The 27600-nt window shown below is 51.3% G+C and overlaps 2 protein-coding genes across 4 annotated transcripts in view; one reads left to right on the plus strand and one right to left on the minus strand.

Annotated features, from left to right (window-relative positions):
- The first annotated feature begins 3299 nt into the window (after window positions 1-3299).
- On the plus strand, window positions 3300-12244 carry ADPRH (ADP-ribosylarginine hydrolase). Of its 3 annotated transcripts, none has more exons than XM_086463063.1 (4): window positions 3300-3373; window positions 4113-4459; window positions 10602-10962; window positions 11698-12244. In XM_086463063.1, the coding sequence occupies exons 1-4, from the start codon at window positions 3300-3302 to the stop codon at window positions 12083-12085; spliced, it is 1170 nt and encodes a 389-aa protein (XP_086319189.1). In that variant the 3' UTR covers window positions 12086-12244. The 3 variants fall into 3 exon arrangements, with proteins under 3 accessions (XP_086319189.1, XP_086319197.1, XP_086319203.1); XM_086463071.1 differs by lacking the exon at window positions 3300-3373 and adding an exon at window positions 3484-3517; XM_086463077.1 differs by lacking the exon at window positions 3300-3373 and adding an exon at window positions 3550-3952.
- A 3927-nt stretch (window positions 12245-16171) lies between these two features.
- Window positions 16172-27600, minus strand: part of IGSF3 (immunoglobulin superfamily member 3) — a 101383-nt gene continuing 89954 nt past the window's right edge. The window contains exons 19-22 of the mRNA XM_086460355.1: window positions 24562-24972; window positions 22403-22810; window positions 17193-17630; window positions 16172-16422 (exon numbers count right to left, since the gene is read on the minus strand). Coding sequence (XP_086316481.1) covers window positions 16172-16422; window positions 17193-17630; window positions 22403-22810; window positions 24562-24972 — 1508 coding nt within the window. The remainder of the gene's footprint in view (window positions 16423-17192; window positions 17631-22402; window positions 22811-24561; window positions 24973-27600) is intronic.

Below are 27600 nucleotides of genomic sequence, written 5' to 3' on the forward strand. Positions count from 1 at the left end.
TGCTTCCCTGGACAGGACGGAGGGAGGCGAGGGCCCACCCTGTCATTACCACAGGAAGTCAGGCAACAAGCGAGGGTCACCAGGGTTAGAATGAGAAAGCAAAGCAGAAAGCGCCCTGCCGTGCCTAGGTCGAACGAAGCGCAGAGCCAGAAACACCCGCTTCCACTGGGTGCTCGTCCCCTGCTGTGAACGTCCAGCCAGAGCCAGCGCAGCAGCCCCAAGCATCCTGCAACGGCGAGCGTTTCCCTCACACGTGCACGTGGGGTCATGCACCGCTGCCTCACCAGCAATCGCAGCCCGGGCTTGCTGCAGCGAGCCGGCCAAGTCCAGAAGCAGCCCTCACGTGGTGTTTGCTGCCCCTGTTTTGAATGCCCCTCTTATAGCGTATTATTTAGTGGCCAGTGACAGACATGCACCTGGGGACTGAGCATTAGGGTAAGCCCAGAAATATTCCCCACTCAAAAAAATGCCTGCTGTCATTACAGAGAAAAAAGTGCTATTAAAAGACAACAGACCGAGAGACTGTTAAGAGGTTGGCGTTGGTCCGAAATGAACATGGCTGAGGACCCCAGTAGATCCTGTGGAAAGTCACCTTTGAAGCTGAGGGGCAAAGAGAAGATGAGTAGGAAAGGTGAAAAATGAGAATTCCAGATGTTCCTCTGCAGTCCCATTTTAGGGATAGCTGTAGGATCTAGAACAGGGGCACTGCTGTGTTTAAGAGGGTGCACTGTGCATTTTTAATGTCACCTTCTTCCAGCTCTTGGCCTGAAGGCCTCATACAGTTCTGAGGAAATGTCCCACAGGGTCTAAACCAGTACATAGCTCCAGCGCTGCAATGCTACCCTTCATAGCCCCTCCTAATGGGTAGCCCTCAAACCTGGGTTCATCTAGAAAGGCACATTTTTTTTTAGTCAGAAAGAATTACCCTTTTTTTCCAGATGAATATAAAGGAAAATTCTGAGTCTAAGAGAGTGCTAACCACAGTGTCCAACACATGGCAGGGGCTTGTCAGTCAGCTGCTCCCAGGTGGTACTTTCCAGAAGGCATATCCTGGCCATTGGTCCACCGCAGCCTAAATTTTAATTAAAAAAAAAAACCACAAACCAACAAAAATCCCAGAAAGGTGCAACATGGTGAGTCTTTAACTCTTTGCACGGCTCAGCACGAGAAGGCCATCCTTGCAAAAGTAGAGCTGTCATGCCCACCTCCCCATGCCATGGGGTGAGTCAGGGCAAAGCTGCTTTGCACCATCTCAGAGCTGGAGGTGCTCCCTGATGGAGAGCGCTCTCCCTGCCCACCTCGTGGACATCCCGTGGGACTCACACAAGGAGATCCTTTGGATCAATGCATGCATTCGAGCCTGAAGACTGCTGCTGTCCCCACCCCAGTTTGCAGGCTCCTGCTGACAGTTCCTGCCGCTGGCTCATCGTCTGGTCTCTGTCAGCGAGGAGCTCCTGACGTTTTTCTGTGACATATCTCAGATGTCACTTAACTGCATTGCATGTCTTGGTTTCAGTTTTCTGGAAGCTGAAAGAGCTCAGGAACCAGGAAACAATGACGAGATCCAAAGATCTGTGTGTCACAGGCATTTTGTGCTGATGCAGAGGCATTCTCCCATCTTCCTGTCCGTTTGGGGAACCCTGCAACTTTCCTTTCCGCTCCTCTGCCCTTCAGGCTGCAGCAGGAGCCATTCCTCACAGGTAGCCAGCCAAAAGTGGGAAGGGCACTCGCAGGCCCAAATCTTAGGAGAGAAACCCCCTGCTTTGCTTTTAAGTATTGTGCCAACCTGAGTAAATTCAGAGTTGTTCTATGTGAAACAAAACGAAGCAGAAAAGCAGAAAAGGTCAGCAGGCACCACTGGCAGTGCTGAGACCAGCAGCTTCTTTTCCCACTTCCTTTTCTGTTACTATTTTCTCTACCAGATGCTTCTTAAACTCCACATTTGCAACAGGGTGCAGAGGAGCAGCAGATATCTGGACAGGCATGGCATACCGAACTGTTGCAGCCGCCGGGGCGGATGCTCCCGCACAGCCCTGCGCTCTCAGCTACCTGAAATCCCCCAGGACCCCACTCTAGCCCCCAGCACCCCACTCTAGCCCCCAGCTCTCACTTGCCCCCAAAATCCCCAGGGACTCTGCTCTGACCCAGCGCTACATTCATGATTGTCCTGAAATCCCCCAGGGCTGAAGCTCAAAAACTACCACTTTCTCTGATAGGCATGGAGGGGATTTTTTTTTTTTCCCTTCATGTAAGAGGCGCTGGTACCTTCTGGGGTGAATTGGGGTTCTGGAGACCTGGTGTGCAGTATGTCAAGTGACCGCCAATCGGTGAAAAGGTTCGGCCTCCACAAACTGCAAAACTCAGCCATACTCAATCCTCTTTCTTGCTCCTGCTTCCTGCTGCTGTCCCTTCATTGACCATTCACTAGATGCCCTCAGCCACCTAACCACCACCATCATTACAAATAAAGGATAAAGCAAGGCAACAGGATCACCAAGCGCTTCGAGATATAACGTAAAGCAGCACCACTGGACATGGCAAAGACTGTCTCTGGTTTGGAAGAGGCCAGGGTCACCTGGGAGTTGAGCTGGGCCACGCTGAGGGCCTGCAGGGAGAACGCTGCCCCGAGGGATGGGGCAGGCCTGTAGGCAAAGACTCCCAGAAAGCGCCCCCCCCGGTTCTCTCCTGGCACAGGCCCTGAGCAGGCCTCCCAGAGCGGGCCCTGCTGGGGCTCGGCTGGGACCAGGGGATCTGCGCATGCAACTAACTAACAGTTTCAATAGAAAAAGTGTGGGAAATGCTGAAAGCGCCTTTCATTTTTTTTTTTTTTTTAAATTAAATAAAACAGAACATTTCCATGCGGTGACTTCATTTCCATGTGGCAGCTTAATTTCCGAGTTGACTCTTGTGCCTCTGAGGCTGCGAAGAAAGAGACAACCCCGAAAATGAAAGAAAACACCGATTCCCCTCCACAGCTCCCGGCCCTGCAGCCCGGGGACCAAACCCGCTCAGAGGACAGCGTGGCCGGGACGAGGCGGCAGCGTCCCGCGGAGCGGTGGCGGCAGCCGGGTCCTGCCGAGGGACGTGCTGGGCTCCTCTGGGAGCTCCACCCCCGGGCCGGACGGCCGGAGGGCTCCGCCGGTGCCGGTCGGGAGGGGCCTTGTCGCCGCCGGGCCGGTCGCACCGCCCCGGGAGGCGGCGGAGGAGTGGGGAGGGGAAGGGAAGGGAGCGGGGGGGCGGGCGAAGGCGCCTCAGGCGGGCACCGGGCGCCGAGGCCAGCGGACGCCCCGGCGCGGCCGATGTCTCCGGGGAGCCGCCCGCTGCTGCCGAGGGGGCGCAGGCCCCGGCCGCTCCTGCTCGCAGGGCTGGCTGCGTGAGTACCCGCTGGGGCCGGGAAGAGGCCGCCTCACCCGGCGGCGCCTACCCCTCGGCCGTCCCCGCCATCCTTCTCAGCCTCCGCTTCTCCCGAGCAGAAGGGCCTCGCCGTGAGGCGCAGCAAACCCTGAGGAGGAGCGTGGTATTTTTTGGGGGGGGCGGGGGGGGCGGGCATCGCTGAAAATACCCGCTAGGGTCGGTGGCTCTGCCTATACAATGACCCGCTGTTGTAGCCGGCCCGTGGGGCACTGCCCAGGGCCCATGTGCTTATCGCATCTGCCAGGCCCTGCCAAAACGGAGGCGCTCAGCCTCACGTTACCCCCAGGGTGCGAAAGCTGCTGGGAGCTGATACAGCCTCCTTGTTTGTGTTGAGGGCTGCACGCAAAAAAGTGGTGAACGTGGGTACGGGCACATAACCTGCACACATTTCTGCAGTCCTGCCTTTGCTTTTCGGCCTTTGACCCAGCTTCGACACGCAGTGTCGTCCTGGGGTGCTGCTGCTGCTCCAGGAGGGCATGGCTGGCAGCCCCTGGCCTGGTGCTGGGCTGCCCAGGAGCTGCCACACACTTACCCGCTGGTGAGTGCACATGGCCAGACATCCACAGGGAAGAAATGCATCCTCTGAGGGAGATGCAGGCGCTAGGCCAGGTATCCAGCCTGCTGGAACTTAGCAGTAGAGGCTCGTACTGAACTGGGAAGGATTTTATTTTCAGTCTCCCTCTTTTTTTTCTTCATAGAGTTTTCTGCATTGAAGCAGTCCTGGGGCAAAACTTGTGTCCTAAGGCAATGGAAAACTACGTCGCGTCAATGGTGCTGAGCGCAGTTGGTGACACACTGGGCTATTACAACGGGCAATGGGAGTTCCTGCAGAGCGGCCCAGCCATCCACAAGCAGCTGGCGGAGATGGGGGGACTGGGCAACTTCAGCATCCAGGGTTGGAAAGTCAGCGATGATACAGTGATGCACTTGGCCACTGCTGAAGCCCTGGTAGCTGCTGGGAAAAATGCAAGTTTAGCCCATCTCTATACCTTAATTGCAAAGAACTACAAGGAGTGCATAGATGACATGAAGGGCAGAGCTCCAGGTAACCCCTCCATAGTACTGTCTGGGCAGGGCTGTCCTCTTGCTAATATCTCTCCCTTTCCTGCAGCTTGGAGTTAAGGCTGGCCCTGGCTCTGCTTTTGGCCTTTTGTAGTGTTAACTGTATTACATATAAAGGCAAAAGTTTTCCACACTCAGTACCTGTTTGAGCATGAGTTAAAGAGAACAGAATAAGGCAAACTGAAATGGTTTGGGCTTCTCTGAACTAGATGAAAAAGAGATTGTTTTGCCCATGTTTACAAAACATTCTTACAAGTGTGTTTGAGGCCTCGCCTTGAACTCAGGGGAAGCATGTTGGCTTTTGCGCTGGGGATGTGTGTTTTCTTACACTCAATGGATGAAAAACACAAATTCAGCCATGTATAATGCACACCTTGAGATGCTGTGTTAAAGGAACATGTTTAAACAGAGAATTAATACAGAACTTCTCATAATAAATGCAAGAAATGACACATAAAATATATTTAAAGGCACAAAGATCCTTGCTTGGAATAATTAAGTTTGTTAAACCCAAAGTCTGCTTCTGGCTAGCTCTACATGTCTACTTTCTGTGACAGGACAGTCGGGTCACAGTCATCTTCTCTGAACCCTATACTTCCATCATCTTTCTTTGCGTAGACACAATGGTGCAGAGTTCAGGTTACAGGCAGCAGGGACTGGCAGTATTCAGGAAGGGCGCCTTGAGAGGCTGCAGTAGCCAAGCTGTGTACAAGATATTCCTGTAGTTCCTAGTTCATTCAGGCCTGCTGACCCAGCTCTTCCCCAAGGAGCCCATCTGCCTCTGTGCTCATGGCTCAGCCTCTTCTGGATGCTTGAATTAAACTTAAATTGGAGCTACTGAGGCTGACCCTCTAATTTGACTAGTGCAGGCAGCGTGAAGTATCCAGAAAACACTCAACTTCAGCAATCCTATGCAAAGTTTATACATCGAAAAGAAATTGCCTAGACATGCCTATTCATAGTGGCCAGAATATATCAAGAATGTTCTGGCTTGACATTAAACATGGGAAAGGCCAAATCCTGGATTGTTCTCTTAGAGCCACTGAGCACAGTGTGACAGAGCTCTGCATTTCCAAGGTAAACAAGGTTAGAAACTCGAGCAGGAATTTAGTCTGCTTACTTTTCTAGAGTGATCTCCTACCCTCATGTAAAGAACTAAACTATCACTATTCTAAACACAGATAGTCTCAGTTGTTGGAGTAGCCTAATTAATAAAATATTTAGGAGATGCTTGCCAGGATAGCAGGAATCATCTGGTTAAACTTCCTAGAGACTCACTGCTATTTTGGCAAAGGAGCATCATGTAGTTCCCCCAGCTAATGGGGTCTGCCAAGGTGGACTAACCACAGCTGGCAGTGAGACAGCACCTGGAAGCTATTTTTGCCTCCACTATCTAAGCTTGGTGACTAAAACCTGAGATGAAAAGGAGAAGAACCTGAAATTTAAGTGTTTGTAATTCATAGGTAAGGATAATAGCACACCTGCTGCAGTCCTTCTGTGAGTAACTGAGCTGCGATATGCCCGAAAGCGCTTCCCATTTGGAGGTGAAAAATTTTGAAGTAAATTTGCTATGGATACTAATCGGAGTGACAAGGAAAGGTCAGGTTATCTAGCTAAACAAAGAAATGCATCTTCTTTAGTGGGTCCATGGGCACTTAACCTTGTGGAGTTTTGAGGGAAGTGGGGAAAGTATCGTGGAAAAAAATGGAAGTCTGTTGGGAACATTCTTGCAGCAGCATTCTGGAGTGCCCCTGCTGCAGCAACAGGAAAGGCACTTGGCTCCGAGAGCTTAAATCCTGACACGTAACAGTTTAATGCCCACTGACCTGCTACCAAAGGGAATAGCTAATCCATATCCCGAAAAGCTGAATGGGGTCTCCATGCCATATTGATAAATCTTAACGGTAGAAGTTGCACGTCAATAACTTCTTTTGGCAGTTCAGAGTAAATGGAGTTTCACTGAGAGCATAACCCAAGGTGATGGAGTTCTGGCCAAAGGATGTACTCACTGTGGAGTTACAGCCCTTAAGGCTGAGAATGGAAAGTTGCTGCTGTGACTTTCACCTGACAGAGAAGAGATTCCCCTAGAACAGTGGGGGAAAGTCACGTTCGCCCACACAAGGGAGTCCAGACCTGAAAACCAAAACCCGCAGTAACAAAGGGATTCCCACAACGTTATGAGTCATCAGGCGGCCTCAGCAGGGTCCCTCAAGTATGCAGCTCCAGGAGAGAACTCACTATCTTAATTCAATGGCAAATTAATCCCTACTTCCATTATTGCTATTTGTGATGTGTGGCAGCCCCAGATTCATTGTTTTTTGCGGATAACAAAGCCAATGAATTACGCAACACAAGCATGGACATACTTTTTTTTTCATGGTACAACTACATCTGCCCCCACAGCTCTCCAGGAAACCTTCTGCTTCAAAACTCTGTCTTTTGGTCCAGGTCCTCTCCTTGTGGAATTATGTACCACTATGTCATTGTTTTAGCTTACCTTTTCTGTGCGTATTGATCGATCCCAAACAACTGTTACTGCTTGTGCTCATGAGGAGTCTAAATAAGTGTAATGGAAGCCTGTTCCACAAATAGCATCCAGTCATACTTGAAACTTTTTCAAGTTGTCTTTCCTCACACACTGCTTTTCGCTTCTATGTCTTCTTTCCTTAGACCAGGACCCTCCACAGGTCACTTTTAGCTTCTTATTGTTAATACAGAGGATTCCTAACCAGGATTTGGTGGATTTCCAAAACAGAATTTCCTGATTCAAAAATGCCTACAGCAGGTTTGTTTTTTTTTTTTTTAAACCTGCTTTTTAAAAAAGACCTGACAATGTGATTTCAGCTTAGTCTTCCTAAATCGGCTTTCAAATGTTTTAATATTTTAACTGTTTAAAAGCACAAGGGTAATACTTGTAATACTGCATAAATCACAAGAGTCTTAGCTGTTATGTACTCGTTTGTTTTACACAATTTTTTCCATTTGCAGGTTATCAGTCGTTATCTCCTAAAGTAATATGCACAGGCTTAAAGCTGCAAGCAAATTGTATTGCAAAACAACCAGTCTTCCTTTGCAGTTTAAGCCTTTTGACTACAGTTAATGCAAGAGCGATCTCACTTTTTATCAAGGACTGAGTTGCCTGGTCTCAATCTGCCCAAACATATCCTGAGGAAATGTCTTTCTCACAGTTCCAGCAAGGTTACAGAGTTGGTTTTGCTTTTGTTATGCAGATATTAAGCTACCCTAGTCCCTTTGCTCTCTCCCCTTCCCCTTGTCTTCCTGGCAGAAGGTGTGTTTATCAGAAACATACGAATAGGGCAGTCGGGACAACTTTTTAAAAACGTGGCTTTTTTTGACAGGTTCTTTTTAATGTCCTGTTACAGGTCACAATGCTTAGTATAGTTAGATCTTTGAAAAAATGCCTCAGTTTTCTGTTAATCATCATAAAAGTTGGAAATTATACTGATATCCCTCTTAATGATTTTGATACATAGCGGCCAGCCCTGAATTGATAAACTACACGAAAAGCAGATTGAGAGGCCTGAACACGTTCCCACTTTGAGACATCACAAAACCGAACTCCCAGGCAGTTTAGTTAGAGGTCAGTGGTGATCCGTCCCGGCAGAGCCTGGTCTGATCTACTGGGAAGGGTGTGATGGTGGTGTCACGCGAGGGGCTGGTGTGCCGGCACAGCAGGCGTGGATGAGGCTGGTGAGATAGCAGGTCTAGTTCATGCCTGGGTCACGATGTATGGAATTCATGAGAGCTAAAGTGGCCTGATGCTGTGGGCTGCGCTGATCAGCAGCCCGTTTTCTTCTGATGGCCATTTCCATTCTCAATGTCCATTTCAGCTGATGGGCTTGCGGGGCGAATAGCCTGACAGCCAAAGGACTGAGCTGCTTTTTGGGTTTGAGACAACCGTTCAGGGGAGCTGGTCCACCCGTTCACACTGTGCAGAGGGCTCTATCCTGCGCTGACCTAATAAGCCTGTAATGGAACAACGCTGTTGGAAAAGACAGACACTAAAGACACTTAGACTAGCATGTGACTTTATTCCTGACAGTGGCCAGCCATTATCTATTTTTAGCATCTGTCCAGAAGCCAATCTTATAGCTGGGCTTGGATATGGAGGTATGTCAGTTACAAGGGTGCTGGAAATGCCGTGTGCAGGTAAACTAGACTGCCATATACCAAATCCTGCTGCCAACCATGTACGTGAAAGTGCAGAAGTGGAGCTCTGCAGAGGACTTGGCGTGGTACCTAACTGTGATTAGCAAGGTCCCAGGTCACGACGATTGAACTGCAACAAAGGTAATTGAATTGTAGAGTTAGGTGAAGTTTCTTGACCAGGCTTCTTCCTTGCTACTCTATTCTGTGTAGTTTGAGTTTCGGAGTAACAGAGCACCTGCAAGTTTACCAGCTACCTGTCCCAGTTAGGCAGCAAAGTGTAGGAGCAATAGTTAGTTTTGGGTGTGTGAGCATGTCCACTGCTGCTGTTACCCTGAGTGTCTGAGAGAGGACTGGGCATGCTGTGGTTAGGAGGAGACTAGTCTTTTGAGTCCACTTTTGCTGTTGTCCAGCACATGAAAACTTAAATGAAGCTGCTTGAAACCAGCCCTTGATTTACCTTTCTGCTGGAAAAGAAGTATTTCAGATTTGGCCAGAAGAGAAGAGTAAGAGAAAAGAGCAAGGTAGAAGAGAACTAAAGATCATTTAATGTTTCAAACCTGTTTCCTCTTCCTTGCACACAAGCATTTGGGCTTAGCTTGCAAAACATCTTTCACGGTTTTGACTGGGGAAGCTGGCTGGGCTCTGAAATTTGGATGTGTTTGTGCAGATGGCTTTATCCTGTGAACGTGCTGGACTAACAAGTGAGTTTCTGAAGCAGCAGCACTGGAAGAAGCAGAGGCATTTCTTTGAAAAGTAAATAGCAGGACTATGAAAGAGAAGGAGGTGGGCAAGGAGTTGTGGTGTGACTTCCCACTACAAGAGGCAAAATTGGACTAGGCTGTCCGCTCGGAGCAGGAGAAAACTGAGGAAGAGGGACAAAGTGTATATGATCTTGAATAGTGTGGAGCGTGAAAAGTTGTTATTTCTTGTAATGTAAGAATTAGAGGGGAATTTAAGCAAATTGTCAAATGACAGTTTAAAGCAAAAGGAAATGCTTTGCTTAACAAAATTGTGGCTCTGGTTACCATAGGATGTTAAAGGAGTCTGAAGGCATGCAGGGGTTCAAGCTAGGGAGACCAGTTCATGGAGGTGAGGTCCGCTGGAGATTACTGAACACACCGCTTTGGATCCATCTTCTGACTCAAGCAGGCTGTGCTCCTCTGTCTGCTGGAAGCCAGGCGGGTCTTCTTGGGGAAACATTGTACTTGCCTCGTTTCTTAATAGTCTTTCTGTAGTTATCTGTTAGTGGCTGTGTTTGGGCTGGACAAACCTTTGGCCTTGCCTCGTGCAGTTGTTCTTCAGCGTATTGAAGAGGCGTACGGTAAAGCCAGTTACTCAGACTGTGTTGCAGTGAGGGAGATACTACATTCATCGTGTTCTGACAGACTTAAACTGCAGCAAGGGAGAGCTGGAAAACATTTTCTATCAGTGAGGCAATGGGAAAGATTCCTGAGGAGCTTGTGGGGTCTCTGCCTTTAAAAGGCGCTGTAAAGAGCGTAAACAACTAAAAAAGCAGAGGTACTTGGCCTTGCCTTGGGTCAGGGATCCTCCAAACCTCCTTTCTGTTTCTATTTATAAATAGCTATCTAGATAGCTGTGTACATAATATACCTAATATACATAGTATGTATGTTGTATAGATAGGTTATTAAATAAATAACATGAAATGTAAATATAAACAATGTAAATAAATCAGCAGTGGAGTGCTTCTTACACCCCTAGATTTTTATTTTCACAAACAGGTATTATCAGGGCTGCTTGCGAGGAGGCAGTGTATGTATGCGAGCAGACAACTGATGTTTCTAAAGGGAAGCTCAAATCCCTTACGCAGAGTAATGCTTCCTTCCCCACTACCTTGCCTGTCTTCCCTCGGTTCCCAAGCTACGTGACCCTGCTCTCCTACTGATGTGTGTTTCTGTTTCTGTTCTTTCTTGGGCTCTGCTGCTCCTGTCCAGGTGCCACGTGTAAGGAAAATGCGTTGAAGCTGGATCCGGGGCGGCCGGACGGCTGGAGGATCCCATTCAGCCCCCGGGCGGGAGGCTGCGGGGCCGCCATGCGCTCCATGTGCATCGGGCTGCGTTTCTGCCACCCCGCTGAGCTGGACACACTGGTGCAAGTCAGCATTGAGAGTGGCCGAATGACCCACCACCATCCCACCGGCTACCTGGGCTCCCTGGCGTCGGCCCTCTTCACGGCTTTTGCGGTGACCGGCGTGCCCCCACTGTCCTGGGGGAGGGGGCTGCTGGAGGTGCTGCCACGGGCGAAAGCCTACGTGCAGGACAGCGGCTTCTTCGTGGAGGAGAACATGGGGCAATGGTGAGCTGCGCTCCCAGCACCGGGTTTTGTTAAAATGAAAATAAACCTCATATACAAGAGGGCAAGTTTACACTTAAACTTCAGTAACCACATTATGGTAAACTCCTAGAGCAGCACATCCCTGCTGTGGGATCAAATCGATTCAGAAAGTCTCTGAAGTCCACTCAAAAAAAGAAAAATAAAAAAAGGGCAGATTGTGCTTGGGTCCTGTAGGTGTGACTTTTTTTTGGATCCAGTATGAGGCAGCTAGACTTGTCATCTCAAGCAGTCGTGACCTGATGAAAGGTGGGAAGCAGGGCTGGGGAACAGCACCAGGCTTAAAGCTGAGCTCAGTTTGAAAGTTATAACCAAATGCGGCTGCAGATTCAGTGTGGCTCTGTGCGCAGGGGCACACACAGGCAGTGGTGGAGGTACTCTGAATTTGGGAGGATGACTCAGTTCTCACTCTGAGCCTTTGAATCCTGTGCAGCGCGACAGCAGCAGGTGTTGGCCTGCCTTCTCCCATGTGGCTGGAGGGAGGGGAAATTAACTCACTGAAACATGTCCTTGTGCCTCTTACTGTAAATCGTGTCCCATGTTTGACAGATGAGGGACGCCTACCATTTTGCTGAGCCATCACTCCGGGCTCTTGATGTGGCACGTCCTCAGCTGGCGCCCGGTGTGCCTGCAGGGAGCTTGGGTATATGCTGCTGTTGTGGGACGCCTCTGACAGCCCCTCCCTCCCATCTTTTGCAGGCATTACTTCCAAGAGCAATGGGAAGGATACCTGGCGGAGAGAGGCCTATCAGACGGAGTCTCGCCACCCACCTTCCCCGCCAAGTATGGCGTGGAAGAGAGAGACTCGTTCTACACCTCTCTCAGCTACGACGGCTGGGGGGGCAGCAGCGGGCACGACGCCCCCATGATCGCTTACGACGCGCTGCTGGGCGCAGGGGGCTCCTGGGCAGAGCTGGCTCACCGGGCTTTCTTCCACGGGGGAGACAGCGACTCCACCGCTGCCATCGCGGCCTGCTGGTGGGGGGCCATGCACGGCTTCCGGGGGGTCCCACCCTCCCTCTATGCCCACCTGGAGTACAGGGACCGCCTGGAGCAGGTGGCCAAGGACTTGTACCGCATCACCTAGGTGGGGGTGGGGGTGGCAGGGCCCCCCAGGAGTAACGCTTGTCCCACCTGCCGCCCCTCACTTACTTGAGGTGCAAACTCGCTGGATTATGCAGGCGTAAGCTGGAGCCAGGCTTTTCTGTTTGTGTGTTTTGGCTTCAGTGGGGAGGCCGTTTTGGAGGTAGCAGTGTAGGGCTTGTGGGTGGGTGGGGAAGCAGTTACAAGGTGATTTGATGGGTGTACACAATGGTCCCTGGAGCAGCCAAGCCCCGAGGCATCCCTCCTTGGCGGCTGCACAGTGGCTGCGCACAGTCTGGTCCTCGAGGGGCGCAGCAGCACCCGCTGCACCATTGCTAGCCATGCTCCAGCAGCAGGACAGGCAGCAAAACCCACTCAAGCTGCCCCAAACCAGGGTCCTGCCCATACGAGCATGCCAAAGCCGGGTCAAGGACTGGCAGATGCCTCCCGACAAACCTGCGATGGCTGACCTGAGCTCGCTGCCTGGTACCGTCAGCAGGGGACACCGCTTGCCATCTAGCACTGAGCTGAAGCCTCTGCTTCTTGGCACAGAGGCTGTAGCAGATGAAGCCCAAGACAGCCTAGTGGGGAGAGCAGGGCCAGGGCAAGCAGCCTGTTGTTTCCGGGGACAACAGAGTTTTCTCATACAGTTATTTTAGCAGAGGATATTTTTTGTTTTAAACGAATGTGGGAAAAAAAAAAAAACCAAACCCAACCTTACAGCTGCATCAGCAGTGAATTTTGCACAATTTCACAGTGCTTTTGCCATACAGTATCACGCCACTTCCCTACGTCAGTTACCGTGGGAGTCCAAGACTACTGACCAAACCGTTGTTCAAGGCAAAAGTGAGTAATGAGAATTAACAGGTTGCATTTTACATGAAGTTAAGGAACTTCTGTAGTGAACTGTGTTCTTCCACTTACATCAGGGTTACTAAAGATTATTTGCTTAACATCTGCCATGGATAATTCTAAAAAAAAAAGTCTTTTTTCTTCAAATCCAGACTATGACAGCAGAGTACTTAACTATTTTCAGAGCAATTTCAAAAATGGTGTATCCCATTCAATAAATAGACCTGACGTGCCTCCGTTAAATGTTGTATTCTATTATGGGATGAATTAAGGGATGGGAGGGAGAAGTATGAAGAGCCAGAGAGTGCAAGCTGTCCGCAAGCTCCAGCCTGTGAGAGAGAAGAGATGCACTACTGGGGCGGGAGGAAACAATTCATCAGGGAATGGGGGTGGTGGGAGAGGGAGAGGCTGCCTAAAAGTGGGGGTTCAGCACACCTTTGTGCAGGGAGTGCACATAAAGGCATAATGAAAGCCCAAATGTGACAAAAACCAGCAGCAATAGGATTCACAATTTCAACACGGTTTACTACAGCTCTCAGGTGTGTTGTATAAAACATGTTTTAGTGCAACATAGTACAAAGTTTTTGTTGTTTTTAAAAAAAAATCCCAAACATTTTTCCACCTCATGCATGGACAGGGTATCTCTCTTTTGTCTCGAGTTTGTTACAGGAAGTTACAGCAGAGAGAGTGGTTTGAAAAGCTTTGTGTTAAAACTCATTACAGGAACAATCTGCCTTATAAAAACAGAAGTTTGAGACTGGGCAACACACTGCCAGAGCAACGGAGAAATGTCACCGGCACAGTACATTCAGGGACCATTGTGGGAGCCGCTTCCCAGGAAAGCCTGGGATCGGTGCAGGAACTGCCGGGCTGGGAAGGGACCCGTTTCGGCCAGGGGGACAGGGCCACAGGACAGCCCTCCAGGAGAGCCCCGCTCCAGGGCAGACAGGCTGGCGAGGACGAATGTGGCTTGGACGCAGCACAGCACTCTCCCAGGAAAGAACGGCTCCCGCTGACTCAATTTTCTCTTTTTTCCTTTAAAGCTGAAATGAGTTGCAGTGCCTGCCCAGGAGCAGTACGTACAGGAGATACTACATTTATGAAACAATACCCACTGGGTGCAGTTGCTGCTGTTTGTGCCTCAGTTTTTCATTTCCATTCACTTTTCATCCCACTCCTCTCTTTGCAGATGCCTTATCCAGAAAGGGAAGACAAGTGTGTGGGTGTGTGTGATACATGTATATATAGGAGTGCAATATTATGCATATGCTGGGCCCAGTAAGCAGGTATGTCTCAAGGAGGCAGACTTTGCATGGGGTAAGTGAAATTTGGGCTTCCCAGCGGAAGAAGAAACCAATGCCGTTCTGGTGGAGGAGCAGAGGTGGTTGACTTTGAACGCCCTGGCACCCGATGGTTCGCGGCCATGTGGGTCCCCTCCCAGCTGGGAGAGAGGATGCGCAGTGCCTATCTCCCACCCGAGGCTTCGCCACCTCTGAAACATCAAGGCATCGGGGTCTAACCGACTAGTGCTACAGAGCATCTGCTGAGGTCCCCTTCTCTTCACAAAGAGTAGTCCGACCCTCCTGAAGAGGACAACGGCTGTGCGTATGGCACCTCTCACACACGAGGCAAGGGGGTCTTGTGGCTGCGCCCATCCGCCCCAGTTGGCTTCAGCCATGCTGCAAAAAATAAATGGCCGGATTTGCCAGGAAGACATCAAGGAAGACAACAAAAGGCCATTTTTGGCAAACATTTTCTTCCGCCAGACGTAACGCTTAGGGCGTATGGGGGAGGAGGCGGTTTCCTCCACAGGAGAGGGCAGGGGTACTTGGCATTACGGGGTACGGGAGCTCAGGTGCCCCACGCGGCGAGAGCCCTAGTTTGGTTCATGAGAGCCATATCTTTCACAGAAAGAACAGCATTTCCTGCCACAGCGACTGCCTACGACGAGAGCAGGTGACTTTGCCAGGAAGGGGAGCTTATGGAGAAAGGTTTCTCCTCCTAAAGCCCCAGAAACAAAAAATGGCAGATGGACACACACACACAGGGGAAGATTTCTTTTGGCCCAAGGGGGCAGGGAAGCCCCCAGGGTGCCAGTGCGGTGCAGGCTCCTTGCCTTGTCCAAGCTCACGCTGGAAAGTATTGCAAGCCGCAGAGAAACTTGTGACATGGTGGTTAACTTCATGTCCCCACTGCGTGACATGGCTGCTACTGGGCTCAGTGCCTGAACCACCCAGGGGCCATGAACCCAGCCGGTGGAGCTTCCCCCTTCCCAGAGTCATTACTTTGGTCATGTTGAATTCTTCAGAGACTGGATCCAGACACCTGTTCCCAGGTGACTGGGGCACAGAGGGGACCCACCTCATCAGAGGTGGCAGCATGGACACCAGGGAGGGGCACGACTCTGGTAAGCTGGACCGTACGAGGACCCTCATTGCTACCAACAAAGTCAGGGCTTTCAGGTGTTCTCCTTCCATCCCCCCCCTTCAGTTCTCGGAGACAAACTGAATTGCTTTTGTCCTAACTGCAAGCGTGCTGAATAATCAGTCTCTCCAAGACATGGGAGTGCTCCCAAAAGGTGAATTGCTCCCTCCTGAGAGAACAGTTAAGATGGAGGCAAGAAGATGCTGAGGCTACAGCCAGTCCTTGAGATGGAACTCCTCCTGATAGCCCAGATGACCCCTCTGGAGGTGGACCTGGCTTTGTCTGTTTTGGAAGAGGGAGGAGCTAGCTCACTGCGCCTTGGGAAAAGACCTTCACCGTGGCACCGAGTCTGAGGAGGAAAACCAGTCTGTTCTGGAAAACATATACATTTACTTCCGAAGAGATCATCCCAGGACCAAATGCCCACCTGGGAACTCCTCGCTGTGTGGCAGGCAAGGGAAGTTTACAGTTCTTCTGAGTGACTGAAAAAGAATCGACAACAAAAAAGTAACGGCCCAAAAGACAGCAACTGATGGGAGCAAAATTAATCCAAGAGGAACATCTCCTATGTACAGCTAGCACAGGGACCCTCCGTCTGTCGGGGTGAGGGGGGTGCATTCCCACAGGTGCTGCAGGAAGCCTCGGACCTTCCTGTCCCGCCAGCTGGGTGCTCCGCAGAGCTTAGCCGCCACATCGGAGCACAGACGCTGAAACAAATGAAACAAGAACAACAAAACCCACTCTGTTCCTTAGGGTTCCCGGTGTGTCTCTGCTTCTCTCTCTCTCTCTGTGTCCCCTGGGCGCCTCTGCCTCTTTAGTCTATGGTTCCTGGGTGGATGCTGAGGACTGGCGGCTCAAGGCAAGTGGGAGAATAGTTGAGGTGAGGCTCTTTGATCCACAGCAAGGGGACCCCGTTCTTGCCCTCTGAGTTCTTGCTGGAGTTTCTGCTCTTGAACCGCACCAGGAGGATGGTGATGATCAAGATGCCAAAGATGGGGAAGGGGTAGAAGAACACAAAGTAGAAGAGGGCATCGTTGGAACAGATGACAGACTGCAGGGTGGAGCCTGGAAAGAGACATAGGATGGTCACATTTCATGGCCTCTCTGCAATGCAGGGCCTACAAACTTCTTCAGAATGATAAAAAACCAGATGCTTATTTATCTGTGTCAATGCAGGAGGTGGGGTTCTGAGAACAATACCAATATTGGAAAAAAAGAGTAGCAGAAGGAAGTTATTGCATGGCATGTTTTGGCTTTATCCCCCCAAGAGTTTTGTGAGTGCTAGAGTCCTCCCTGGTGCAGATTTTATAGTATCTTATAAAGCAGGGATGCTCACAAAGCGTTGATTCCCTCAGTGGTGGTACACAGAAACAGCACTCCAGGGTATCTCCCTTAAGGGCCCACAAAACTCTCAGGACCTCCGTTATCTCTGAGGCCTCTAAACCAGCCGATGGTTTCAAGAGTTGCTGGGAGGAGACCCTTGTGCCACAGCCTGCACCCTTGTGCAGAGCTAAGCCAATTTCCAGGGTGTCTCCAAAGGGAAGGGTTAAACCCCAGTGGGGGTCAACGTCCGCCCCCACTGACTTGAGACACACCAGGCAGCAAGTGCTGTGGGGCGGGCAGCCCCAGTACAGAGCTAAGTGCAGTGCAGATCCTCAAAAACAAGCAAGAGCTGAGCTATAAGCCATCGAGCTGATTGGAAAAGCACCAGCACCACAGATTTGCCCCGCTGCAGTCCCAGTCCCACTCTCTCCTTGACTTTTTTATCTTGGTTGAACCAAAGACGCTGGGGATGCCAGGGCCACGTCCCCAAGAGGGTCATCGCCCCTTCTCACCTGCATCCTGCACGTGAACAGCGACCGTCCCCGACTCCTCCTCTGCCAGCCGGTACCACACGCCGTTGGGGTCCGCCAGCCACTCCTCTACACGACATGAGTAGTTACCCGTGTCAGCACCACTGGCCTGCAGCACCGTCAGCCGGAAAAGCACCGCCGAGAGCCTCTGGAAGCGCAGGCGGCCCTCCCAGCGATCAGCCTCGGGGCTGAAGATGGCGTCGGGGCCCACGCTCAGCACCGCCTCCCTCTCCTCCTCCTCTTCCTCCTCCTCCTCCTCTGTGTGGCTGCCCGCCGCCTCTTTGGCCCGCAGGTTGTACCACGTCACCGCAAAGTGGGACTCTGGGCTGGAGCGGGACAGGATGCTGCAGTCCAGTGGGAAGGACTCCTTCTCCTGCACTGTGAGGTTGGCGGTGGCCGTGTCCACCTGCAAGGTGGGATCTGAGATGACAGAAGGGGAGAGGTGAGGGCTGAGCAAAATGCTGCCATCAAAGCCACCCTGCCCCGGTGCAAACTGGCTGTCATGAGTCCAGTGCTGGGTGTGATCCAAGCAAAACCCAAAGGCTTGATGCAGCCTGGCAAGTGCCACAGGTACCTCTGTGGTCAACCCCGCAGGTGCAGCACCCTCACTTCACCACACACCGCCTGGCGCAGGGTCAAACAGGAGCTGGCTGCGAGCTCTGTGCTACTGCCCTGCCCACACAGACCCTTGCACCAACTCATGGGTATGGGTGTGAGAGGAGAAAGCTGCTGCAGCTCATCCAGATGCACTACAAGAACATGTCAGGAAATACTGAGGTTTGGTACGTGTGCTGAGGAGCAATGTACTACTACTCCCCAACTACCAGTGCAAACAGCATTGCACTCCATCCTTATTTTTTATTTCTTTGAGAGCACTGAAAGGACTTGAAAATCGGTATGACAGAAGAGGAGAGGATTTTTTCCAGCACTTTGGGAAGTTATGTAGGGAAGAGGCTCCTCCATGGAGAAGCAAGGACACTTCCAAAAGTCTCCCTCTCTCATTTTTTTCTCTAGTGCTTGCTGCAAGGCTAAAGAGATGCTTTTACCTAACTGAGCTACAGCGGCCAGAGCCCAAGATGAGTTGATTAAAGGCTGACTTCAAGAGCAATTAACATTTGGTTTAGTCATCTTGCCAGGGAACACATACTCCAGGGATCGCAATCAGTCTGGATCTAAGCTTTCATTTAAAGATTAAAAAGCCCTTTCTGACGTGGGAGCTGAGCAAAAGGGCAAGCCGATAGCTCACAGAAGAGAGAGGTGCCTTCTCTTCCAGCAAAGATAGCTGGGCAAGTCCTCCTTGTGCAGACCCTGGGTGTCCCTGCAGGAGGGGGCTGCTGTCCCCCAGCTCTCATCAGCCATGGGGCTGCTGTACCCAGCAGGGCTCCCCATTACAGCACCTGCCCTACACTTTTTAAGTGGTCCCATAAGGAAAATCTTTATTAAGGCCACAGCTCTTCAGGCCATAGGCAACATGAGTGATTTCAGTTCACATCTTCCCCGGGAAGTCTCCTGAGCAGAAACAGGAATGAGGAAAGTCCTGAGATTTCGGGTGCTACGGAGGTAACAAGGAGGAAGGGAAGGAAATGGCTTGTCAAAACCAACACAAAGCCTCCCCCACCTCAACTGGTGAAGCAGAAAGAGAACTGCTGTCTGAAGGTGCTGAGACTTTTTTTCCCCCTACTTTGCTCAGAATTATAGTCCTGAAAGATGAGCATGGAGATCCTCACTAATAAGACATGAGTCACAAGCTATGCTATTTTCGGGTTTAGGCATTTTGTTAGCTACTGGCTGCCACAAAAGAAAACCAAACAACAACAAAGCACTTTTAGAAAAAAATTATCTTGAATTAGTGCACCCCTAACTCCCCCTCTTCTTCCCATTCCACATCCTTCTGGAATTCAAAATGAGCCTCAAGGATTTCCCCTGCCATTCATTCCACTCTCCATCAGAGCTGGCAATTCTCAGCCTGGATGAAGAGCTGCACTTACAACCGTGTGGGCATGCAGGGTACAGGGATTGCCTAAGGGGGCTCTCTGCTCAAGCCATCTTGGCCAGCAATTTCCCAAGCAAGGACCTGGCAGATAAGGGCTGTGCCGTTCCCTGAGAGAGCTCCTCCTTTGCAGTACAAATCTTCTCTGCCAGGAATGACCACTAAAACCTTTCCAGAATCTTACCCTTTTGCCAACTCGTTGCAGTTATGAGGCTGACACCTTGCTGGAAGGGGCAGGCATAAAGGATTGTAGCAGTACTTGCAGAGTGGTTGCTTTACATGCTGGAAAGCACCAAGCAAATAAGGACCCTAAGTGTTATTTGACCTACAGCCTTTAAGACAGACATTTAATCTTGAGTTGTTTGCCTCAAAAACTAGGTAATCCATATTTTTCAAGGTAAATTCCCCTTGCAGCTTATCTCTTGTTAAAGACCAGTACACCAGTACAGGTTGGGAGTTGAGCTGCTTGAGAGTAGCTCTGCAGAGAGGGACCTGGCAGTTTTGGTGGATAACGGGATGACCATGAGCCAGCACCACTGTGCCCTGGTGGCCAAGAAGGCCAACGGCATCCTGGGGTGCATTAAGAGTGTGGCCAGTAGGTCGAGGGAGGTCATCTTCCCTCTCTACTCTGCCCTGGTAGGCCACACCTGGAGTACTGTGTCCAGTTCTGGGCCCCCCAGTTCAAGAAGGAGCTACTGGAGAGAGTCCAGCGGAGGGCTACGAAGATGATTAAGGAGCTGGAGCATCTCTCTTATGAGGAAAGGCTGAGAGACCTGGGGCTCTTTAGCCTGGAGAAGAGAAGGCTGAGAGGGGACCTTATCAACACTTATAGCTATCTAAAGGGTGGGTGTCAAGAGGACGGGGCCAGGCTCTTCTCAGTGGTGCCCAGCAACAGGACCAGGAGCAACGGGCACAAGCTGGAGCACAGGAAGTTCCACTTGAACATGAGGAGGAACTTCTTTACTCTGAGGGAGGCAGAGCACTGGAACAGGCTGCCCAGGGAGGTTGTGGAGTCTCCTTCTCTGGAGACATTCAAAACCCGCCTGGATGCGTTCCTGTGTGACCTGCTCTAGGTGGTCCTGCTCTGCCAGGAGGGTTGGACTAGATGACCTTTTGAGGTCCATTCCAATTCCTGACATTCTGTGATCACAAAGGGAAAGTCCTGTTTAACAAGTTTGATACCCTTCTATGATAAGATCATCTGCCTAGTCGATGAAAGGCAGGCGGTGGATGTAGTTTTTCTGGATTTTAGTAAGGCTTTTGATACTGTCCCTCACAGCATCCTTCTAACTGCCCAACTGTGGGATGAGTGGGTTCATGGTGCACTGGCTGAAGGTCTGAGCTCAAAGGGTTGTAGGGAACGGGGCTATAGCTGGCTGGTGACAGGTCACCAGCAGCATTCCTCAGGGTTCAATTCTGGGGCCAGTTCTGTTCCGTGTATTTATCAATGATCTGGATGTAGGAGTTGAATGCACCATTAGCATTAGTTTACTGATGATACCAAACTGGGAGGTGCTAGATAGATTGGATCTAGATAGATTGGAGAACGAGGCAGTCATTAATGGGATGAAATTTAACAAGTCCAAATGCCAGATTCTGCACCTAGGACAGAGTAACACTGGGCACAAGTACAAACTTGGAAAGGAGTGGGTGGGGAGCAGCCCTACAGAAAGGGATCTAGGGGTGCGGGTTGACAGCAGACTCAAATATCAGTCAGTAGTGTGCCCTGGCAGCCACGAGGGCAACCCTCATCCTGGGGTGCATCAAACATGGCATAACCAGCTGGTCAAAAGAGGTGATTATCCTGCTGTATTCAGGCCACACCAGGAGTACTGGGTGCCGTTCTGGGCCCCACAATGTAAGAAGGATGTGAAGATGCTTGAATGAGTCCAGAGGAGGACAACAAAGCTGGTGGAAAGGTTGGAAGGAATGCCCTGTGAGGAGTGGCTAAGGACTTTGGGTTTGTCTAGTCTGGAGAAAAGGAGACTGAGGGGCAACCTCATTGCTCTCTACAGCTTCCTGAGGAGGGGAAGTGCAGAGGGAGGCGCTGATCTCTTCTCCCTGGAATCCAGTGATACAAAGGGTGGGAATGGTTCAAAGCTGTGCCAAGGGAGGTTCAGACTGGACATTAGGAGGCATTTCTTTACTGAGAGGGTGGCCAAACACTGGAACAGGCTTCCTAGAGAGAGGGGTGGTTGATGCCCCGTCCCTGTCAGTATTTCAGAGGCATTTGGACAATGCCCTTAACAACATGCTTTAGCTTTTGGTCAGCCCTGAAGCGGCCAGGCAGTTGGACTAGATGGTCATTGTAGGTCCCTTCCAACCGAAATTATTCTATGCTATGCTATGCTACGCTACGCTACGCTACACTACGCTACGCTATCCTATCCTTCTATTCTATTCTATTCACAACCCTTTGAAACTGGAGTTTCGTCCCTGGTTTGAACTTCTGTAGCACTTTTTTCCCCACTAGAACCTGGAAAGAACAAGAAGCACTTGCGGTGATCCCTGATGCCTGCCTCCCTGTGTTTGGGCACAGCCAAAATGGTGGTGTTAGGCAGCAGGATCCATGTGAACCACTATCACCAGCAAGAGGGTGCCCAGGAAGTCTGTAAGCACCTCCTTGTCCATATAGAGGCAAGTTCCTCATAGCCAGTTCCTGCCCCATCAAGGATCCTGAGCCCTCAAACCAACTGACAGATGAACCCTTGGAGCTGCACACTCTGTATCTGCTTCTTCATCCGCAGAACAGGGAGCAGCCGTGTGAGAAATTTCCTGGACACGAGCAAGGGTCTCTACCTCCTCTGCTGCCCTCTTTTGATGCAAGGACCTTGCCCCTGGGGTGCACGCCTGGGAAGCACAGCTAGCTTCTCCCATCTCATTCTCAATCAAAATGTGAACAAAATTGGAAGCCTATCCTACCAAATCTGCCACAAGTGTTGTAAAAAAAGAACTTTGCAGATGCAGTGGTGACAAAATCCCAAGGCCATCTAGCTGTGTTTGCAGGACTTGTTCTATGCTTCTTCCAGAAAAGCAAGGGTGCACCCAAGAAGACACGCAAGAAAGCATCAGCACAGTCTGTAGCACAGCGGTCCCGCCCTCTGCCCGGACCCACTGTCAATGACAGACAGATGGAGACTCATGCGTTTGGTCCAAGAGGGCAGAGCGCTGCTCAGAGCTGTTGGCATGAGATCCTCCTCACCTGGCTGCTTGACAGTGAGGGTGATGAGTCCGGAAAGGTCCTCTGCCCGCTTGTACCAGCGGTCACTGGGGTCGAGAAGCCACTCCTCCACGCGGCAGTTGTATGCCCCGCTGTCCCGCACGGTAGCGTTTTGGATGGAGAGGAGGTAGAGACCCGGGGACGGGCTCTCCAGGTGCAGCCGGCTCCGCAGGTCGCCCAGCGCTGCCAGGTCGCCATAGCGCAGGGTGCTCTGTCGGCTCAGCCGAGCCACTGCCTCCTTCTCCGGGTGGCCTGGCCGCCAGACATACCACTCCACCGAGAGCTGGGACGAGGGGCTGGTCCGGCTGCTGATCAGGCACTCCAGGGTCACCCACTGGTTCTCCAGCACTGTGATGTTCTTGTGGGTCTGGTTCACCTGCAGGCGGTTATCTATGGGAAAAGCCATCAGAAATGCAAGGTGACTGAGGGCTGCAAGGATCCTTTGTCTCCCCACAAGCCCTTCCCACATGGCCATAATCCTGGGGCATGATGAAAGAAATGAGAAAAGGGAGGTAAAAAAAAAATCATGGGGGCGGGGAAAAAAAGGAGGAAAAGAAAATAGGACTTGTTTTTTAAGGTCTCTGAAAATCTCAAGCTAGCCACCAACAACGCCCCATTCAGCACAGTGAACTAGAAACCCACAATCTCCCAGTAGGACCTCGGGAGGGTCCTAAATGCACAGACACCTTGTGAAGGGAGGTCGCACCTCAGTCTTTCCTCATCCTCCTCCTGGGGCAGGGCAGTAGCCTGGTCACAGCCCGACCAGTAAGCTGTCCTGTCGTGGGAAAAAAGCAAGGCGGAGAATGGACGGCTGATTACAGAGAACCACCACTGCAAAACGAGAAGTGGCATGAGGGCAAAGTCACACGTGGTGTTTTGCTGCCTTGGGAACGTCCCTGGTTTTTGCTCCACAATTTCATTCATACATGGGGGGCGTGGGGGGTGACTGCAATCAGCTCTTTTATGTGAAGTGACGTGTTTTACACTCCTAACTCCTTCACAACTTCTTTCCAGGGGCACAGTGTGGACTCTCTGGTACGGCTGCTGCAGCCAGCAACAGGCACCATACTTCCCATAGAGAGGTGGGGGATGGAAAAGGAAGGGGAAGATCACAGCGCTCCCCTCCCTGACTGCCCCACAAACATCTTGGGACTTTGCAGACAGAAACAAGGACCTGGGACTGGCAGGGAGCGGCACGCTCTGGCCTGCTGCGCTCCCTGTGCAATTAGGCAAAGCTGCGCTGGGGACCAGCACAATGGTCCCTCTCGCACCCCATCCGCAAAGTTTACGTCTAGCCAGCCAAATCCAGACAGAGCATTCTAGTCCAACCCTGCTATCCAGGTGCATCCCTCTCCTGCCTGAGGGATTTTATCCTCCAGAAACAGGCACCCGGTGCAAGCGGGGACAAGGCAGGCTTCCTTGTGAAGTACCGATGCTCTGCCTCAGCAGCACACATGGGGTCCAGGCTGCTCTCAGAGATGGTGCTTGCCTCCTCTGCCTTTGCACAGAATGAGGACTCTGTCCCCAGCCTGTGGGAGCCATCTTTAGCTCCTCCATCAGCCCACCTTCATATCAGTGATGTCTGCTGCCACGGAAACCACCAGCAGAGCAGATTTCTCCTTTCCTGGCAGCCACCTCATTAAACTTGTTACTCTTACTCACATCTCATGTGCACAGCGCAGAAGGAAAACAGACAAGGCTCCCTGCACCTGACAGGATACAGGCACAGAGTAAAACTGAGCTGTGTGCAAAATATAAAAATGCTTTCCCAGGCAGGCAGGCACATGCTGGCTCTCTCTCAGCAGGTCGCTAGTCGACACTCTTGCTACATGATGCTCTTGAGAATAAAAAAACCTGGCTGGATACAGTGGCCCTCTAGACCATGAGGGACAGACAACCTTCACGTGGGGATACTGAAATGCACAGAAACCTAGCCTAAATGGAGGAGGGACACATCAAAAGGCAGAAATGTCATTCTTTGTGCAGGGACGTGCAGGCATGAGGATGCAAGGAGGGGGGTGACAAGGCTGTTGTAGAAAGAAGAGCAGAGGATCCCTGTTGCTCCAGAAAAGCTTGGCGAGCTCACAAGTCACACACAACAGCCGATGCCAATAGGACCCCACTGGTGTGGCACATGGTACCTGGCTGCTTGACGGTGACCTCCGTCCGCCCTGACACCTCCTCTGCCAGCTTGTACCAGGCGTGGTTGGGGCTGAGCAGCCACTCCTCCACGTGGCAGTAGTAGCTGCCGCTGTCTCGGACCTCTGCCCGCTGCACCGTCAGGCTGAAGAGCCCCCCCGACGCCGAGCGCTCGAACTGCAGCCGGCCCCGCAGCCCCTCCTCCTCCGCGTAGGTGCCGTACTCAAAGGCCGAGCTGTGGGTGGTCTTCAGGATGAGCTTGCCGTCGGCGTCAGAGGGCTTGTGGACGTACCACAGCACGGCAAAGTGCGAGTCGGGGCTGGTCTGGGATTTCACGGAGCAGTTGAGGGGAATGGGCCGGTTCTCCACCAGAGTGATGCTCCGCTTCGACTTGCTCACCTGCAGCTTCGTCACTGTGAGGGAGGAACAGAGAAGGATGAAGAAAGGTGGGTCATGAACATAGAGAGGAAACTCACCTGGTTTGGGGAGGAGCAGAGAGTCCTCCCCCAGCTACAGGCATGGCTGCTCTTGCCTGGGTCCCACGTGCACTGGACCTTTATGACAAAGGCATTTAGATGTTCTCCTACCAAATCTTGTCTCTTCTTTCAACCCCCTGCTCTACTCCTGGATCCTCCCACTGCATCCCTCAGTAAGAGGCTGCTTTTTCACAGTTTGTCCTCTAAAAGTTTGTCTTTCTTAACTCACTGTGCTCTAAAGCATGAAACCTAGCAAGAAGACTACACCCAAACTCAGATTTTTTTTTCATGGTGAAATCATACCACTTGCACCTCAGGGCAACGAGCTGTTGACCAGTTCCAGAGAAAAACATTTCCAGGAAGAGTGAATTAAACAAGACACTACTGCTGTCACATGCTAGCCATCTCAGTGACGCATAACCCACAGACATGCAATAGCTAGAGAAGCAAACGCGGGCACAACTGGAAGAGAAGAAAGAGCACCAGATTGGAAAGGATCAGGAGGGAGCAAGCTCTGCTCCAACAGCCAGGAGATCTGGCTCCAGGTCCTCCACAGACCACACAGCCCAGGACAAGCCACTGGCAGGTCACCTCCCTTGGCTTCCCAAGAACAACTGCAGTTCCCACATGGGTAGCTAGCGGTCACACAGTGTCAAGGATGACGTGGCAGCATCACTAGCTCTTGTCCCTGCAAGGAAAGAGACTCACCAGTTTCTGATTCCCCTCTCTCCGCAGAAGCGTGTGATAAAGCCTCTGCTGGGTGCGCTCAGGCTGTGCCTGTCACCCCAGCCTTGACCCAGAGCATTCCCAGTGGAGGACACGAAGCGCCCTCCTCTGACACTTGTACTTGGCGTGCCCTGGAGCTCTGCTGGCTACAGACTCGAGAAGAGGAGCAGCTCCTGGCTGGACACACCACTCCTCCCAGCAGCTCTGCCACCACCTCCCCTCCTTCTCCTCCCCTTGCACGGCAGCTCCCCTCTGAAAGGGGGCATGCTGTCTTGCTGCCAGGTGAAGGGATTCTGCTGACAATGGGTAAACTTCTTAACGAAACCTAGCGAGCACCCTGGGCACGAGTGGCACGACAGAAGTGTGGCACCACCAGGCACACTTCAACTGAAAGCTGCCAGGGAAGCTGTGCCCATCCGCACCCTGCAAACATGTCCCACGCATCTTGCGTTTGCCAAGAAGCAACGTTGTCTCCTCTCTCTCACTGAGGCACAGGGTCCTCGCTTTGCATCATGCTTTGCTTCCAGCTTCCCTTGGGCCCCAGGGTCTTGGATGCCTGTCGGCACAAGCGATGAGCGATGGCACCAAGGGAGAGAACGAGTAAACAACATCAAATGGGAGGGAGGAACTCCCACCACAGCGACGCTTTCTGCTCTAACACAGCATCTAAGATAGGCAACCTGGTAAAGCACGTTACCCTGGAGCCACGATTGCCCGTGGCTTTAATCAGTATGCTAATAAAGACTCGATGGCTGTGTTATGGGTATGGCACACAGACAGTGGAGGGAGGGAAGGAGGGAAATAGTCTCTTGTTTTTCCTCCCTGGGGACTTCAACCTAATGGAGAGATTTAGCATCACCCTGTTGTATTTCTGCCATACCCCAGACACACTCCTTCACCTTTGTTTCACTTCAGGACAGCAGCCTTAGCCACCACACCCACGCTCGTCCCACGTTTTTGGCTCACCGTTTGCAAGAAAGGTTATTTCAAGCATTAATCAATCTTCCAAGTCCCTGGGAGATGAAACAATAAAGAGGAAGGTGATTCTCAGCAGTTTCCTTTCTCCCCCAGCCTCCTTTCCAAACAGTTTATTTTTAATTGGTACTGGATCATTTTCTGCAACCGTTACTAAGGAAACCTCTGTTACTATAGCAACTGTGTATGTTAAGTCAGTCGCCCTATATCTATTAAAATGCAGTATATACACATGCTGTGTGTGGTGGGTTTGCTCAATATCAACACGCACACAGAGACAAAGCCGGGGTATGCACAGACCAGAGCTGCTGAGATGCAAGCATCCCTCCCAGTGCTCTTCACACATCGCGGCACCTCCAGGAGATGAAAATGAGGAGGATGGGCACAGAGTCACTTTAAGCCTGGTGTTTGGGGCAACACACCTGCACCTTGCACGTGACACGTATTTCACTGAAGCAGTGAGGGCTTGTTCCCGGACCATAATCACGGCAATTCTCACTGTGTACAAACAGCACGGACCCCTGAGGTCATCCAAGGGTTCTTGGATGGCCTCTGTGTAGTTCTCCCTGCTTCCATTCGACACTTGGGAAGACGTCTTCTTTTGCAAGGGTGAGGGTGATGGGGAAGAAATCTTACTAACTATGGCAAAAATCAGATCTTAAATTCCACGCACGCACCCCAACCCTCCAAGCCAGCATTCAGGAATTTGCCCACGCATGCACAGAGTCCCCCAAATCTTGATGAGATGATTACTTCTACTGCTGCTACCAGTCAGAGCAGCAGGCCGTGGCAGGGAATTACAGGTCTCCCCTTTGCTTGACTGCACACACTTGCACAGGTTTGTAACACCATGCATGAAGTTTC

Source organism: Leptosomus discolor, chromosome 1 (genome assembly GCF_034619465.1).
Source record: "Leptosomus discolor isolate bLepDis1 chromosome 1, bLepDis1.hap2, whole genome shotgun sequence".
NCBI lineage: Eukaryota > Metazoa > Chordata > Aves > Leptosomiformes > Leptosomidae > Leptosomus > Leptosomus discolor.

What these genes read in the sequence shown, in the direction of transcription:
- ADPRH (XM_086463063.1), top strand. Translation starts at nt 3,300, where the DNA reads ATGTCTCCGGGGAGCCGCCCGCTGCTGCCGAGGGGGCGCAGGCCCCGG. An exon ending in CATGAAGGGCAGAGCTCCAG is followed by an intron (nt 4,460 to 10,601) that starts GTAACCCCTCCA and finishes GCTCCTGTCCAG; the next exon opens with GTGCCACGTGTAAGGAAAAT. An exon ending in GAGGAGAACATGGGGCAATG is followed by an intron (nt 10,963 to 11,697) that starts GTGAGCTGCGCT and finishes CATCTTTTGCAG; the next exon opens with GCATTACTTCCAAGAGCAAT.